Raw genomic sequence first — 17,554 nt, 5'->3', positions numbered from 1 at the left:
CATTGTAGCAATATCTAGAACAGTACAACAACATAACGCTTCATTGTAGCAATATCTAGAACAGTACAACAACATAACGCTACATTGTAGCAATATCTAGAACAGTACAACAACATAACGCTACATTGTAGCAATATCTAGAACAGTACAACAACATAACGCTACATTGTAGCAATATCTAGAACAGTACAACAACATAACGCTACATTGTAGCGATTTCTAGAACAACAATTGTAATTATAACATTATAGCATTATTTTTTTTTATACAATACCATCGCAAAACTACTGTGTAACAATGTTTTGTAGAAAAACAGCAACAACAATAACCCAAATCTAAATTGTAGCCATGTCTTATCCATTATCAGATTAATAATTTTGGTTTGATACAATTTCGGCTGTTTTCACTTCAATGAGAACGCCGAAGACAGAATACAAACTCCCTATCTATTACACACGAGATTGATCTCCCGAGGCTGTACACTTCAAAAATGATAATACACCGCTTATCTTTAACCTATCCAGTCCGAGCTACGGTATCAACGCTAACCAACTGTTACACTTCTGATTCATCACAAACATCACCATATAATCTTAATGTTTTCTGAAAAATAAAAATGATCTCATATTTTTGGACTTATTCCAGATAATAAGCGATGGAGGCGACGGTGTCTCTGTCGGAGCGAATATAATTGGAGGAGAGAGGGCGATAACGGCTTTATAAAGTAACAGATAAAAGGACCATTTTATAATCAGAGATCAGTATGGGGAAGAATGAACACTACTTCAATCTGCTAGAAATCGAAATTTGTTGACTTTCAGAAGTTCCAGGAATAGGACACTGCTCTTGCTGGACAATTATAAAGATCAACTCAGATTTGACAAATAAGCTTTCTGGTTACATCAAAATCTATCATACACTGTAACAAAAAAAGGAAAACAAAACCCATACCGATAAAACGCCTGTTAACAGAACGCTGAGAACGAACCTTTATATTTGCGAAGAAATTATCACCATGACATTTTAAAGTGGACTCCAATGTAACGCCCGCTATGATTATGCATGTGACTGCTCTGTTTGGAAAAAATTGGTTGACGTTTTGTTGGGCTACCAGGTGGCATTTGATTTGTGTGGGGTAACATTTGTTCATTGATTGCTCGGCGCCACAGTGTTGGCGAAGTCAGCCCACCAGTAACAAAATGCAATAATTGCCTGATTTCATGAGAAGTAATACGATTATTGGACATCCTTGTCTACACCACATGTACACATGCACAGCAACAGTACAAATGTTCGAACCGGAAGTGCTCAAGGTATTGTAATAAATAACGTATACCTGTGCTGCTGCGGTTTGTACAATGATAATACTTACGCCAGTGGTTTGACACTTGTAACCTGCAACAAGAAAACATCATTAGTTATCATCAGCAATGTGTGATAATAGGCAGATGGCGGGAAGGCACCCAAACCCTACAAGTAGGGGGCTTCCTCTACCGCAGTATCAGGGATATGGGTGGGGAGCTTCCTCTGGGTCAAGAGTTAGATACAGGGTCACAGAGGGTGGAGAGTTCAGAAACGGGTTACCCCAGGTGGTTATAGAAGGAAGTGCGTGTGTTATATGTTCTTTTTTGGATGCGGTCCCCTTCCCATACGGCCGTCAGGTGAATGTTTGTACATTTAGTAATCTCACTAAATACCTGCTCGGTAACGAGGATCTCCCCTTACACGTGGGAAAACAAATATGTCAGACCCCGAGATAGTTCAGTGTTAGATCCAAGATTTTCTAGCGTCAGACCCCGAGAGGCTACCGCGCGGTAAAGGGGTGTGTTTTAATTCCAGTAAAAATACACATCTCTCCTCTTCTACCTTTCAATATGAATATCTTCCTCTATGTGATGAGCAAGGATTATTACCACCATATGATGTGTTTATGTTTACACGCCCAATACATGTACATCACAGTCTGACGTAATGGGAGAAGTCAACACAATACAGGTGTACGCCAGGAAACATATCTCACCACAGAACGAGGAATCCATGGCATGTTTTGATTGTCTACCTAGTCAATAACACGTTTTGTAATCATCTTTAACAACACACCGACAGCTAATAACTGCGTTGCCAAGGTAATGTTTATATAAAATAACTATTCTATTACATCTGAAACATCACTTGATATTCAAATCAGATCAAGTTCACGAGCAGTGAAGGCTACGTGTGATGTCCTTACCTGACAGTATAGCACAGCACGTGACGAACACCGCCTCAAACGTCACACCGTCCAGCCTCATCATCAGGTGCGGTCAGTTCCTGTTCACTATTGATCTGTAAATTTAAACAAAGTTTGTATAGAATAAATTCGAGGGCATACAAAACGTATTAGCATCATCTGTATTATGAAACGTCCTACTTATTCCGGGTAGATTATCCGGGCTCTACCACGTGCCGCCGTGTTCACGTGCTCGGGCACGCGAGATAGTGATCGAGGTTGCCTCGGTTTAGCAAACAAATCTAAATATTTATTTATAGTCAGATATCCATTAGATAGAAATGACTCACTCAAATTCATCACCGATGTTATTAATTACGATAAAAAACCCAATCAGTACAAAAGCGATACCTGACCAGGAGCAATTTACGACACTGACCGTGCTCCCAGCGCGTGACCGTTCGTGACCGAAGCAATACAATACACTGATTCCTTTGATGTTTTGTGAGAGATGCACGTGAAAGGTGGACTGTATCGATTAACCAGACCAACTTTATGATCCCTGACCAAAACGCCTTCGGTAATGACATATGGTGATACAAGAACATCGTAAGTTTCTGTTCACCAACTGTACGTTAATGTGTATCCCGCTCGCCTCGGTAATCAAACACGGACACACGGACTGTTACTGGAACAAAACACACACTGACGATGTACTATCTACAATTGTACAGTAGTACCGGTCTACCATCGAACACACTTACGAAACACTTCTGGTGCCAGAACCTAAATAAGTCGTTGCCTCATTCCAAGATACCTATACAGACATTACATTTTGGACGTCAATGCCAATAATGTACTTCCTCACACCTCGGCTAATGCTGAGCCAAAACGCCGCAAACATTGGGTTGACCACTTAAAAGTCCTGGTCCGAATACTTGTATGAAACTGTAGTCTTTGACTGAGCTACGATACGTCCGAAACAATTATGGTACGCCTTAGTTATAGCCCTACACATATTTAAAACATAACACAGGGAATGGAGCATGACAGAAGCACTTCATCAGTATGTGAAGATACAAGTGATCGTCAAGGACATGACCCCGTGACCTTTTTGGGACGTGGTCGACTGACCTTTTCACACCCGCGTTAAATGTGTTCCCCGGTCATCGTTCACGCTACATTTCCGAGAATTAAGTATTTACCAATGTAATTATACTCTACAAAGCACTACACGGCTGGACGGAATGACCGCCTCATCACTAATGCATGGGATTCCTGTTTTATTGACCGGAGACTGATTATATATGTAGCAACTGAGTACGTTTCTCATTCATAAATGCTGATGTTTAGATTAGAAATTATTCGATTAATTCCAACTTTCGCACATGTGAGAGGAGTATGACTGTTTCCGGTACCCATGAGTATATATCTATTATTGAAGTCTGGTCTTTCACGAGTGACATCTGCTAATATCAGCAGTCTAATAAACGTTTTCCCTTGACAAAAGTTTGTCAAATATGATAATAATGTTAACCATCAATCAAAGATAGCCCATGTATACCGAGGCTCAACACACCAGATATAACGTTAGTTAAAGATAACCAGATATACCGAGGCGCAACAAACATCAGATATAACGTTAGTTAAATACAACTAGATATACCGAGGCTCAACACACACCAGATATAACGTTAGTTAAAGATAACCAGATATACTGAGGCGCAACACCATACCCATGTAAAACACCACGTGGTACCATACCCCTGTAAAACACCATGTTTTACCAAACACCTGTAAAACACCACGTGGTACCATACACCTGTAAAACACCCACGTGGTACCATACACCTGTAGAACACCACGTGGTACAAAACATATGTAAAACACCACGTGGTACCAAAGATCTGTAAATCACCACGTGGTACCAAACACGTGTAAAACACAATGTGGTACCATACCCCTTTAAAACACCACGTGGTACCATACCCCTGTAAAACACACACGTGGTACCAAACACCTGTAAAACACCACGTGGTACCATAGCCCTGTGAAACACAACGTGGTAAATTGTACCATAAACCTGTAAAACACCATGTTTTAACAAACACCTGTAAAACACCACGTGGTACCATACCCCTGTAAAACACCATGTTTTACCAAACACCTGTAAAATACCACGTGGTACCATACACCTGTAAAACACCCACGTGGTACCATACACCTGTAGATCACCACGTGGTACCAAACATATGTAAAACACCACGTGGTACCAAACATCTGTAAAGCACCACGTGGTACCAAACACGTGTAAAACACAATGTGGTACCAAACACCTGTAAAACACCACGTAGTACCAAACACCTGTAAAACACACACGTAGTACAAAACACCTGTAAAACACCACGTGGTACCATACCCCTGTAAAACACAACGTGGTAAATTGTACCATAAACCTGTAAAACACCACGTGGTACCATACACCTATAAAACACCACGTGGTACCGAACACCTGTTAAACACCACGTGTTACCATACACCTGTAACACACCACGTGGTACCATACCCCTGTAAACACCACGTGGAACCATACCCCTGTAAAACACCCACGTGGTACCATACCCCTGTAAAACACCACGTGGTACCATACACCTGTAAAACACCACGTGGTACCATACCCTGTAAAATACCCACGTGGTACCAAACACCTGTAAAACACCACGTGGTACCATACACCTGTAAAACACCACGTGGTACCATACAGCAGTAAAACACCACGTGTTACCATACACCTGTAAAACACCACGTGGTACAAAACATCTGTAAAACACCACGTGGTACCATACCCATGTAAAACACCACGTGGTACCATACTCCTATAAAACACCACTTGATACCCAACATCTGTGAAACACCATGTTTTAAAAAAGCACCTAAAAACACCACGTGGTACAATACACCTGTAAAACACCACGTAGTACCAAACACCTGTAAAACACCTCGTGGTACCAAACACATGTAAAACACCACGTGATACCATACACTTGTAAAACACCACGCGGTACCTAACACATGTAAAATCTACTTGGTACCATACACATGTAACACACCACGTGGTTCTATAACTCTTATGAGTCACACCTTAAGCGTTTCACAGCCAGAACATCAGAGTAATTTTTCACTGTTTAAGAAATTAGTAGAATCCGGTAAAATATTTAGCTGTTGATAAGTCAATTTGTACGCGGCTATCCACCAACGGTAGCAGTCAGACGGACACAGTGTTGGGAGGCGACCAATCTTGGGAAGAAGATTACACATAAGTTACCTTCATTGCCAGAAGAAATTTGTCAAAAGATGGTGAGAACGATATTAACATCGTTAACGTAGCTGAGCTCCTGACGGGACTAATAGCGAGAAACACGCCAGACTAAACCCTCCGTCTCGTACAGATTGACGGGCTGGGCTAGNGGGGGGGTGTACGTACTCTGGGATGAGTCCGTGTACCAATGTAAGACAATGGCTGAGAAGTGACGTGCAGTAGTTCCCCAGTCCGTCCAGTGTTACACCCTACCTTATCTATAACTGTTACGACGAATCACTCGAGAACACGAGTTATAGACACCATAAAATGTTAAAGCAATGTTATCAGGGCTTGAAAGGCTATGAAAAAGATTGGTTTCTATTTAACATAAAGATAGGGAAAGGTCGGCACCCTGGCGTACAAATTACCGTGATTGATTTACCCTCAGTTTATCAGAGAGTACAGCGACGTCTGGAGGAGCTAGCTTACACGTTCACTGGTTCTGTTACGCTATTACAAACCTTTACAGATTTTTCTCTGATCGACCATATTACATGTGAGATATGTATTATGACGTCTTGTTTAAAGAGGTATGGCGGAAAACTGCCCGTATTTCCCTAAGTCGGGATTTATGAAAACGGGGAAAAAAATTAAGGAGTAAAACATTTCGTGTAGCAAAAATGCATACAAAAGATACAAAACCAATTGAATATGAATTTTTAAACTGCTGAGAAATTAGGTATTGCTAATATGATACTGCAAATATAGCCATATACACTATATCTATGAAAGTGATGGGGTTTCCCGGAGTTAAAAAAATACTATCAACACTTTTCCATCCGAGGACCAACTTTTGAATAATCTTTTTGTGAACGTGATGTAATATGCAAAAACAAATCCTGTTACGGAAAAGTGGTCCTCCTTTGGGAAAGTGCTCAAAATAATGAAAAACAGGGGTGATCAAGTTTCTCTAAACTGCGACCGGTGTTTCTCGGGTTAAATAAGTTTGTAATTGCCAATATCTATATGTTCTATGTAGCCGAATGTGTAACGCAGTTTACTTGCGACTAGAAAATAAACGGTGCAGGTTCGAATCCTCCTTCAGTTTAAAAAATAAATATTTAGGCATGTGATCAATTTCCTTTATAAGGCAATGGTGTTTTTTTTAAATCGATGGAAGATTTTGTTTACATTTAAATAACAAACCTATTGATTTATCAGTTTTGTTAGTAATAATTTCTTTACTATTAAGTGCGACATACTTCTATCGAAGCATGTCAACAAATCCCTGTACACGTGTACACTACAGCTACGCTTTGCAGGTAAGACACTATTTTTGATGAAATTTATGAATTGTTTTACCCTTCAACTGGCAATAGTAATTATATCAATTGCTTAAACACCAACAAATAATGCCGAAATACCAAATATGTGGTCTGTTTACAATAATCTATTCTTAGACACGGGATTCCGATATTGCTACCTGTATAAAAATACCTGAGGACGCGTCATAACAGTGACGGTTGGATGCGCGCACTAGCGTAACAAAGCTTTGGGGAAATAAGCATAGCAACCCGCCATATCTCTTTATTGACTGTATCAGTTGTATCTTAAAATAAAAACAGTTTATTTGATAAATAATGCTTCACCCTCGATTAATATCTTTATTTTAATGATGATGCCTTTGTCGACACCGTTAAAAAAACTATTCCTCTAATATGGCCCGTTCCCGATGGAACTGTTCTTGAACGTTACAGTACATACTGTTTACAAATGCGTTTTATGTAAATGTCTGACGTAGGTTGTATGATATTATCCACCCTACCATTACGTATTGTGTACACTTGTATTGTCGTTCTAAGTCATTACCACCTAAGTGGCGCAGTGTTCGATAATTTGAGGTTGATATTCCGTCACGTACTTTGTGTTCCACTCGCACCAAATGTCAACCATCATGTTGTCAAACGCCCTACAGAAACAATTAAGTACAGACGATTAGGTCTTTGCGCTGAAGGGGAGTTCTCACTAGTACCAATATATGAGACGTTATGTCGGTATACATGGCTACAGGTGGGACCACATAACGGCGTGTTTAGGGGCCCCATCATCTAATGTGGCGATAAGCGTAACAAGTTCTTTTTAATGTTGTCGTTTTACCCCATTCTCAACCTCGCCCAAAACTACAGTGATGGATGTGACGATTCGCGGGATCAAAGACATTGCGCGGGAACTTTTATGCTGCTTTAGAGAGTTCCACTAACAAACCGGATGACTGTTTTTATTGTGTCCCAAATACCGATACACAGTTCAGCCTATCTTTTCATCTGCTGGTATTGCTCAGATTGCGCTAACACATGGTGAACACACACAGACGGTCTGTTTAGGTCTTCAAAGTTGTGCGGAACAGGTTTGTGACTTTGTGAGATGGAAACATCGGACAAAGTAGACATACACACAGTAATTGGCCGCCATTGTATCTTTGTCCGTACCATCAGTTTTCATTGATGGTCCACCTGGCACAGAACAAAACCAAGCACCTCATCTCCTCCGTCACCTCTCGCACAGAACAAGCACGTCGTTCTACCTTATCTATCAAGGATCTTTATCTCTTTCCTCCCTTATCATCCGTATTATAAGCCAATTTAACCCTGTTCCCATGGAGCTGCCTTGGTGACCTTCCCCTTCTGAACACCAATAGTGCATATCAAATCGATCTGAAGGTTCCCATTTTACACTGACCTTCACTTCCCTGTCATGATGGCCTTCACCTTCCGCTCATATAACGACCTTGAATTTCCAATTATATTGACCTTGACCTTCTTGTTATAGCTACGCCTGAAATTTATATAATTAAAAGCACGGAAGAGGCTTTTTAATGCGGTTGCATTGTTATGTTGAATAAGTTGTTGATTTTAAATCACTTGGCGGAAGACCTTCTGTTGAAAATTGTGCCAGAGCTAGAGAGAGTGAGAGAGGGGTAGACGTACAGGTACAACGGGTGATACGATTTGATTGATTTATGTTCTACAATATGATTGACACGTAAAGGATGATAACTTTCAGACGAATTAATACATGCACATAACCAAAGAGTATAAACACAGAAAACGAATTCCTAAAGACGGTGTCATATATCAAACACAATAGCGGTTGTCAGCCCCGGGATAAAGACCAATGGAGGATAGCCGGATTGTCAGCCCCGGGATAAAGACCAATGGAGGATAGCCGGATTGTCAGCCCCGGGATAAAGACCAATGGAGGATAGCCGGATTGTCAGCCCCGGGATAAAGACCAATGGAGGATAGCCGGATTGTCAGCCCCGGGATAAAGACCAATGGAGGATAGCCGGATTGTCAGCCCCGGGATAAAGACCAATGGAGGATAGCCGGATTGTCAGCCCCGGGATAAAGACCAATGGAGGATAGCCGGATTGTCAGCCCCGGGATAAAGACCAATGGAGGATAGCCGGATTGTCAGCCCCGGGATAAAGACCAATGGAGGATAGCCGGATTGTCAGCCCCGGGATAAAGACCAATGGAGGATAGCCGGATTGTCAACCCCGGGATAAAGACCAATGGAGGATAGCCGGATTGTCAGCCCCGAGATAAAGACCAATGGAGGATAGCCGGATTTTCAGCCCCGGGATAAAGACCAATGGGGGATAGCCGGATTGTCAGCCCCGGGATAAAAACCAATGGAGGATAGCCGGATTGTCACCCCGGGATAAAGACCAATGGAGGATAGCCGGATTGTCAACCCCGGGATAAAGACCAATGGAGGATAGCCGGACTGATACATTGTGTATCATTTCTATGTCACTGTAGTTGTGCTCGCAAGCAAATGAATTAAATCAAGTTTAACGGTTACTCCTATGGTTGACTCTGCTGGTTGATTATCATCCCCGAGGTTGTTCGTAACCTTTAATGAAAATATTGGTTCTGTCACGGTCTATCAATTGTCGAATTAGTGTTACCTATAATCTTACGTTGTAAATGTGTGACGTTATAAGGATTGTTTTGGCACCTCTCCCATTTCGATGTATTTTACATGAAGGTTCCGACACTTTAGACATGGATGTTTCTCTCATTTTACCTTATAACAAACTGATGATATTTAAATGGACGAAATAGTCATACGATGTAGGAAAATGTTTACATTTTTCGACTTTCTACATCTTCAAACAAAATGTTTAAAAAGATGCTTCCCTTTTCCTTATTTTTTAGCCACAGTCACGTCATTGACAAGTTGATTGAGAGCATCGTGACGGATATATAGGCGTGATTCACAAGTTAAAGTCGGCGTATACTACACATGCGTTGAAGTATGCACTTCAATATGTACATCCGGTTCTCGTCTGAATACTAGAGAGCCTCTTCACCTGCTGTCTCTCCACCATAACACTGCAGTGATTGAAAAGAACGACGTTAAAGATGGTGAAACGTTTCAAGCCTTATTTCCGTCGGGTTTCTCCTTGACTAATGCCTGTGTCAGAGGCAATCTCGTCTGTAATGAGTTATATAGACAAGTAGTTAACTCTCACATCTCCACTACAACCGTCTGTTTCATTTACAATTTTCAGAAAACAAGACGGAAACTGGAACATGTGTTGCATGATGTGCACATCCGCTGATGTTGTTAAATTGACTGAGTTTGTCTTCACATACACCGTTCGGACTTACAGCCACGGTAGTGAAACTAGCATCCAGCATTCACTATGTTCGAATGAGTTCATTTAATTTTCAGGGTTAGCGCCATCTCAGCTCCTGTGTGATTAATTCTCCATCCATCTTACCCATCCCTCTGTCGCCCCGAGATCACACAGCTTCAACAAAAGCAGCAGGCACGCTATATTAAAATAAATGGCGTTTGAATTAAATAGTGAAATTCTCTGTCAAAATTGTTATTACCCAAATTCCTTACTCGTGAAGAGATAATAAAGAGGTTTTTCACAGTTTTCCAGATGATTGTTATGAATGTTTCAGCATGGGTGTGTGACGTCACAAATCCAGGTTCCGATGAAGATAAAGCCTGTTTTCGCTGCTCACCGCTGTGAACCCAGGATACAAAGGATTTCATAATCAGTGAGGCAAGCTCTTCAGAAAGCGTGGAGCCATTACAGGTGTTAATGAGAGAGAAAACACAGGGTCCACATACCTCCATAATATGACAGCCATTTTTGTTTAGTGGATAATATCTGATCGAGTCCTCCTAAGTCGCTGGTTATCAAACCTAAAAGAGATGTCAGAGAAAAAAAAGGGGGGGGGGGGATGAAAGGGACCTATTGCACTGAACAGCGCGTGCTGGTCCGGAAAAAGGTCTGCGGCTCCGGGTCTGTTATTATATTCTGCGGTCAATTTCAACGTAAAAAGCAATAGACCGGCGAAATCCTTCCCCTTTCATTTTTCATCCTCCACCGAGGCTTTAGTAGATATATGTACAGTATGGACACTATATCTAGCATCTAGTTCTCCGCCGTATCTGAACGTCAAGGTTAGCAGGAGTTGTGTGTTACTGATACAAAAAAGTCAAAACAGATTAAACATGAATCACATTTGACACTAATTCCATTAGATACTTATCACTCCCGTATCTAAAGGTCATCGATGAGGTCGTACAAAAACAGCGCCCATGTCGATAAAAGTGCACATTGGCAGCGGACAGGGAGATGCGTTTGATCAGGGGTTAAAGACGTGAGAAATAACTAACATAAAATAAAGTTCAAGGTCATCAAACAAATTATACACCGACACTGTTTTATAATTTGTGATGTCCTGTGCACAAATTTTAAAGAAGCATGTTTTCAAATAAGTGATTTCAAAGCGAAATACCACATGTAATGACACATTTGGAACGCAGTACTAGAATCAACAACCAAGTTAAACTTAAAGGTCGAGATTCAGAGTAATTTGTATATGTTGGTGTTATCTGGGTCATTGACCGTACCAATAAATGTTATCCAGGCAAGACCACACAGCCAGCTCCCTAAGGTCTAGTATCGTGTACAGGGAAGGTGTTCTGTCATTAATGGTGAGAGCAGACATACCTCTTTCTCTTGTTTGATATTGATACAAGAAATTACATGAATAAAAAGTTTCATTATCAAATAATCATATTTAACTGAGAATTAAATAAAACAGGAAGAAAGTTATATATGTGTTAGGACATGGTCTTCAAAGCAGGGAAATATCTGAAAATAAGTATGAACGGTCTGTCTATCATGTTTGCATCCACTGGCTGCTTGTAAAGAAGTAGTAGTTTATCATTTACTCAACTGTCGAGTACGACATGAGTATCGTAAGAAACAGGAAGCTGGGCTGTTCAGCAGGGGCAGGGTAATTGCCGGACTATTAGGTAAGGGACAGGGTGGTTTGCCAGACTGTTCAATGGAAAATAAAAAGTAATAGCCGGATTAATCCGTAAGTGACGGGGAGAACCGGACTATTCAGCAAGGAACGAATTGTGTTCGGTGAGACTGCGGAGTAAAAAACAGGAGTGATGTTCAGTAAGGGATAGGGTAATGGCCGGAATATTCAGTAAAGAAAACCTGCCAGACTGTTAAGTAAGGAACGCAGTGATAATCGGACCGTTCAATAAGTGACCGATTCGGTACAGGACAATATCTTGATCGCAGTTTTTCAGCTGGGACCTGGAGGGGACGACTGTTTGTTAGGGAGACAGTGATGGCCGGATCGTCCGAAAAGAGACCGATTCGGTACAGGACAATAAGATGATCAGAGTGTTCAGCCAGGACGGGGAGGGGTAATGGCCGGAGTTTTTGTGAGAGGACGACGGTCGAATCCTATACTGATCTATTGATCTGATCAATGCTTATAATGGGCATGATGACAGGGAAGCAAAGTGTGGATGTTGTACAGCAGTTGTTCACATTATAATCTTTGTTCAAAAATACTCCGCAGTATTAGTGACGATTAAACTTGCACTCTTGGGGGATACGCGCCATTTGTGACACCTGTCCCTGTCTACTCCGTCTGATGGGAGCAGGCAGAGTGTAGCCTGTCAAACGTATACCCCACTCCTTCACTACAGGGTCTGCTTCTATCATGAAGGTGCGAACTTCCTGTTTTAATAATTGTAAGTTTGATACAGAACAGACGTGATGGGGATGGTTAATCATTAATAAATATATCGTTTGCTGTCGATACGGAAACAGATCTAGAATACATGGGGTAGCAGCGTCGTCAGATGTGCACGAGCCGGAAAATAGCACACATCTTGTTAACAGGCGCGTGTGCAATGTGAGTAATTTCACTTTCGGGTCATGCACCACATACTTACATCCAATCAGTGGGGCTATTATATCTACGTTACAGTAGGACTCAGATGTACAGAACAGCAATGAAATCCAACTGGTTGTTAGCCTCGCCAATGCATATATGTGATTGACAATCAACGCCAAAGACGTTAAGTGCTGGCCCGGGGTTGGAGGGGCAGAGTTTGCAAGCGGCGCTAATTAGTGTGTAGTAATTAAACATATTCACATATCCGGCGGAATGCGGCGGTATACCGAGGGTACCTGGCCGTGACTGGTAACATCGAGTCGCACGCAATCAATCTTACATGTCCACACGTGGCCGACCGCTTCTGTACCATTATAATCTTACCAAAATCACTCGTGCTTAGTTTTATAAACAATTACAGCTCATTCACGCGGTATACAAACATTTGTCAGATTGTGGTAACTAGTTACCGTAGACTATGCTAACTAGTCTATCTGTCATCAGGCAGGCAACGCGACGAACATGGACTCAAGAATACAAGTAGCTACAATTGTGTAGGTATAATGACTTAACCACAATGCCTGTCCTGTATATTATACATACCACCCCTGTTTGATACCGCCCTTTCCACTTACACACTTACCCTCTTATCCTCAACCTCTAATTCCATTCGTTATTATATTTGACTGTGTAGTATTTAAAATATTACAAAAGCTGATATGGCCCCGCAGTCACACTGCTCCGATAAAGGAACGGTTTAATCTCATTTGCTGTTGATACGGAAGCAGATTCAGAAAGCACGGGGCCTCAGATGTCCAGTTATCATTTACATATGTACGTGTAACATTTCATATTTTACCTTATCGCACCGGGCGAACTGCTCGTGCATCTAGATTTAATGTCGCCATAGAAACCATGTTTAAATGTTATCATGTTTCATGGGAACATTCGTCCTTTGATAAAATTTTGATTCGTCTAGAAAATGTAAAGTTCGACAAGGTATATCAGCTTTTTGTAAAATAAGGAGATACACCACCAAAGCACTTTCCTCCCTCCAGCCCAGGAGAGCACATTTTGATAGCGCTCTTGAGAAGGAAGAAATACATAGATTATAATAAAAAAAACTTGCACACGCTGGAGGAGACATGTAAAACAGAGCAGCGTTATTTTGTTTGAGTGAAAGTTCATGTATTGCCTTCAGCTACCAGAAAGAACAAATGTTCCTGTAAAATCTGAATAAGACATCATACAAATGATATGGAATGATTGGATTTTAACATCCACAGCGGGGCGTACAACATGTTCTGACAGGGGGTAAATTTTAATTGTGGCATGTGGTCTTGGTATCAAACGCTGGGGCTGTTTCATCCACACATAATGGGGTAACGAGGGACAAAACAGCCCCTTAAGTACCTATATTGACCGTGACAAAACCCAATTACTGGTCTTTTTATATGGAAACTATCAGTAAAAGGAACTTCAGAGGACCCGAATGTCGGTAAAATAATTCCTGAATGACGCAGCGCGTAGCTCAGAGATAGTGCCTTGATAAGTATAGGAGTTTGTTTTTACAAAATCAATATTTACATTATTGTTTTAAAAAATATGTACACAAATATACGAATTATTCTGAACAATTATTGAATACATACGTGAGCGTTGATAGAAGTGTGGTTAAACCTACCTGTGAACTAGGTAATCCTGTGTCAAAAACACAGACCCTTGTAGACACTTATAGTCTGTAAAGACACTTATAGTCCCGGTAAGATACGCCAGTGTCGTGTAGACACATACGCTTCCATGTAGACACTTTATTCCCGTGGGAACACTAAGGTCCGCGTATACACACACAATAGCCCGTGTTAAGGCACCGAAATTCCGGGTAGAAGACACTATAATCTGACGTTACTCCGGTATAGACACAACAAACTTACTTTGACACGTTACCCAGGTGTAGACACTGCAGCCTGACTGACGTAGACACTACAGTCTGACTTAGACGCGTTGCCCAGGTAAAGACACTACAGTCTAACGAAGACACGTAACCCAGGTATAGACACTACAGTCTGTCTTAGACACGTTATCCAGGTATAGAAACTACAGTATAACGAAGACACGTTTCCCAGGTATAGAAACTATAATCTAAAGTAGACACGTTACCCAGGTGTATACGTCAGAGACTAGGTTGCTGTAGGGAACACCAGGTATTTTCAAGGCTTTCTGATACATGTAAACCAGTCAGGCTTAGCTTTCCTACTCCAACTTTCCCAACCAATCACGTGCCGCGTCGCACTTGAGCTGTGGCACGCGCAAGCCGACTATACGTTCCCGTAGTAAATGCCGCCGCCTCGCTGCAATACTCCCTCGATCACTAATTACTAAACTTGAAAAAAGCAGACATCAATGATTGCTTGATCAGTGGCCATGTTTGTGAAAATAACATAATTTCGTGTTCATTTATGTTTGAATGTATATGAATGACTGTCGCGTGGGAGCCTATCAATACTTAGTGATGTCTGACATATATCAATGTCCTGTTGGGGACACTACAGCCGAACAGGGACCACAGATACCGCATCTCCTTCAAAGGGAGTCATTAATGAATCTGTACTTGGTCCTGTAACTCTTGTGTATTACATCAAACGCTCAACATGTTTGCACTAAAAGCAACAAACATGGTGATCAAGGTCGATATACCGTCCAGATAGGGAATAGTGACATACCACCAACCAAATCGTGTAGGATGATGTAAGGCAAGCCTGGTAATTTAAACTTAATTAGTAGTGCAATATACCTACTGAAACCTACAAGTAAGAGGGGTCTTGAGACACGCATGGAAGTTACCTACTGCAGTGTGAAGTTAGGAAAGTTATTAAGACACACATAATATACAAATGAACATTAGCATATACAGTAAAGTTACGTCAACAACAACTGTGCCCTCGCAGTGATTGTGTTTCTGAAACTATACATCGTAGCACGAGTGTACTGATAGACATGTCGTTCCTGGGGATGATAAACAAAAAGTTCATTAGAATGATAAAACTTAAGTTCGTTATGACGATAGATGTAAAGTTCCTTAGGATGAAAAACATACAGCTCCTTGGATGAAAAAAAAGGAATCATCTTGGATGATAGAATTAAGTTAATTCCTTATAATGGTATAATAAAATTCCGTAAAATGATTAACATATCGCTCTTCTGGACTATACTTGTAGTTCCCTAGAATAATAAACAATATGTAGGATGATAAACAAATAGTTCCTTATGATAATAAACCCATAGTCTTAGATTATACACAAATAGTTCCTTAGGATAACAAACAAATAGTTCCTTAGGATAATCCTATAGTTCCTTGGGGTAATACACAAATAGTTCCTTAGGATAATAAACAAATAGTTCCTTAGGATAATAAACAAATAATTCCTTAGGATAATAAACAAATAGTTCCTTAGGATAATCCTATAGTTTCTTAGGATAATCCTATAGTTCCTTGGGGTAATAAACAAATAGTTCCTTAGGATAATAAACAAATTGTTTCTCAGGATAATCCTATAGTTCCTTAGGATAATAAAACAATCCTTAGGATAATAAACAAATAATCCTTAGGATAATAAACCTGTAGTTCCTTAGGATAATAAACAAATAGTTCCTTAGGATGATAAACAAATATTTCCTTAGGATAATAAACAAATTGTTTCTCAGGATAATCCTATAGTTCCTTAGGATAATAAAAAAATCCTTAGGATAATAAACAAATAATCCTTAGGATAATAAACCTGTAGTTCCTTAGGATAATAAACAAATAATCCTTAGGATAATCCTATGGTTCCTTACGATAGTAAACCTACAGTGCTTGAGGCTGATTAGCAAGAGGTGATCTTGTGAGAGTTAATCTTAAGGAGAGGTGACCTTGTAAGAGTTAATCTTAAGGAGAGGTGATCTTGTGAGAGTTAATCTTAAGGAGAGGTGACCTTGTGGAAGGTGACTTTGTGCGAAGTGAGCAGTGTAAAGTGGTTTTGTAAGAGGTGACCATGTAGGACGTGACTTTTTGACCGGTGATCTATAAGGAGTTGACCTTGTGAGAGAAGACCATGAACTAACAAGAGGTGACCTATTGGGTGGGACCTTGTGATACAAATGTACAAGAGGTGACCTATTGAGAGATTACCTTGTTGGAGGTGACTGTGTGAGAGCTGACCTTATGTTCTTGTAATTGTAAGCATTAATCGAATAAATTACTTGGATGAAAGCACTCGCAAACATTAGCCCATTCAGAAATAACGCCCCTAGTATGTTGTTGATTATGTAGACTTATACTTGGTCCTATTTCAGTAATTACATATGTGTCATTTTAACCCATATTTTAAACTTCCTCATGGTAAGACATAAATAATAATTTGGTTGCGAAATAACTAGTAATGGAGTAGGAATGTACCTCCCTGTCCTGAACGAGGCCGGTCAGTAGAGAGAAGCGGTGGGAATACTTGACATCTAATTGATGTTGGCATTTGTACAAAGACAACATTGTGTAAGATATAAGTCAGAGAGTGGGACGCAATTCATAGTCATCGCATCTGACAAAGACAGTGGGTAGATCACCGAGACCATATTACTGTATACAGTGGTGTGATCGTCTATCGATAGTTGCCGTTTGTGCTGTGTGAGGTCACTACTGTAAGTGGAACAACCGCATTGACCAAGTTTACATCTAGAACAACCAAAACAGTGATAAACTTTTTAACCCTTCTACATAGACTACTCTGTAATCACAAGGAAATAATACAGTCCGACTAAAGTATGGGA

The 17,554-nt window shown here is 40.6% G+C and overlaps 1 protein-coding gene across 5 annotated transcripts in view; it reads right to left on the bottom strand.

The window, feature by feature from the left end:
- The window catches only part of LOC110458155 (integrin beta pat-3-like), a 37,098-nt gene extending 22,071 nt beyond the window's left edge, over positions 1-15,027 (bottom strand). The window contains exons 1-3 of one of the 5 annotated variants that reach the window (XM_021509748.1): positions 14,433-15,027; positions 2,231-2,325; positions 1,373-1,395 (exon numbers count right to left, since the gene is read on the bottom strand). In XM_021509748.1, coding sequence (XP_021365423.1) covers positions 1,373-1,395; positions 2,231-2,294 — 87 coding nt within the window. In that variant the 5' untranslated portion in view covers positions 2,295-2,325; positions 14,433-15,027. Of the gene's footprint in view, positions 1-1,372; positions 1,396-2,230; positions 2,326-2,410; positions 2,465-2,648; positions 2,870-2,973; positions 3,053-14,432 lie in introns of those variants that run through there. The other 4 variants (XM_021509750.1, XM_021509751.1, XM_021509752.1 and 1 more) reach the window with 4 other exon arrangements.
- Between the last annotated feature and the right edge of the window lie 2,527 nt (positions 15,028-17,554).

This window comes from Mizuhopecten yessoensis, unplaced genomic scaffold, assembly GCF_002113885.1.
Source record: "Mizuhopecten yessoensis strain PY_sf001 unplaced genomic scaffold, ASM211388v2 scaffold9465, whole genome shotgun sequence".
Lineage (NCBI taxonomy): Eukaryota > Metazoa > Mollusca > Bivalvia > Pectinida > Pectinidae > Mizuhopecten > Mizuhopecten yessoensis.
Note: the sequence above shows the minus strand (reverse complement) of the source record. Positions and strands in the feature narration are given on the sequence as shown.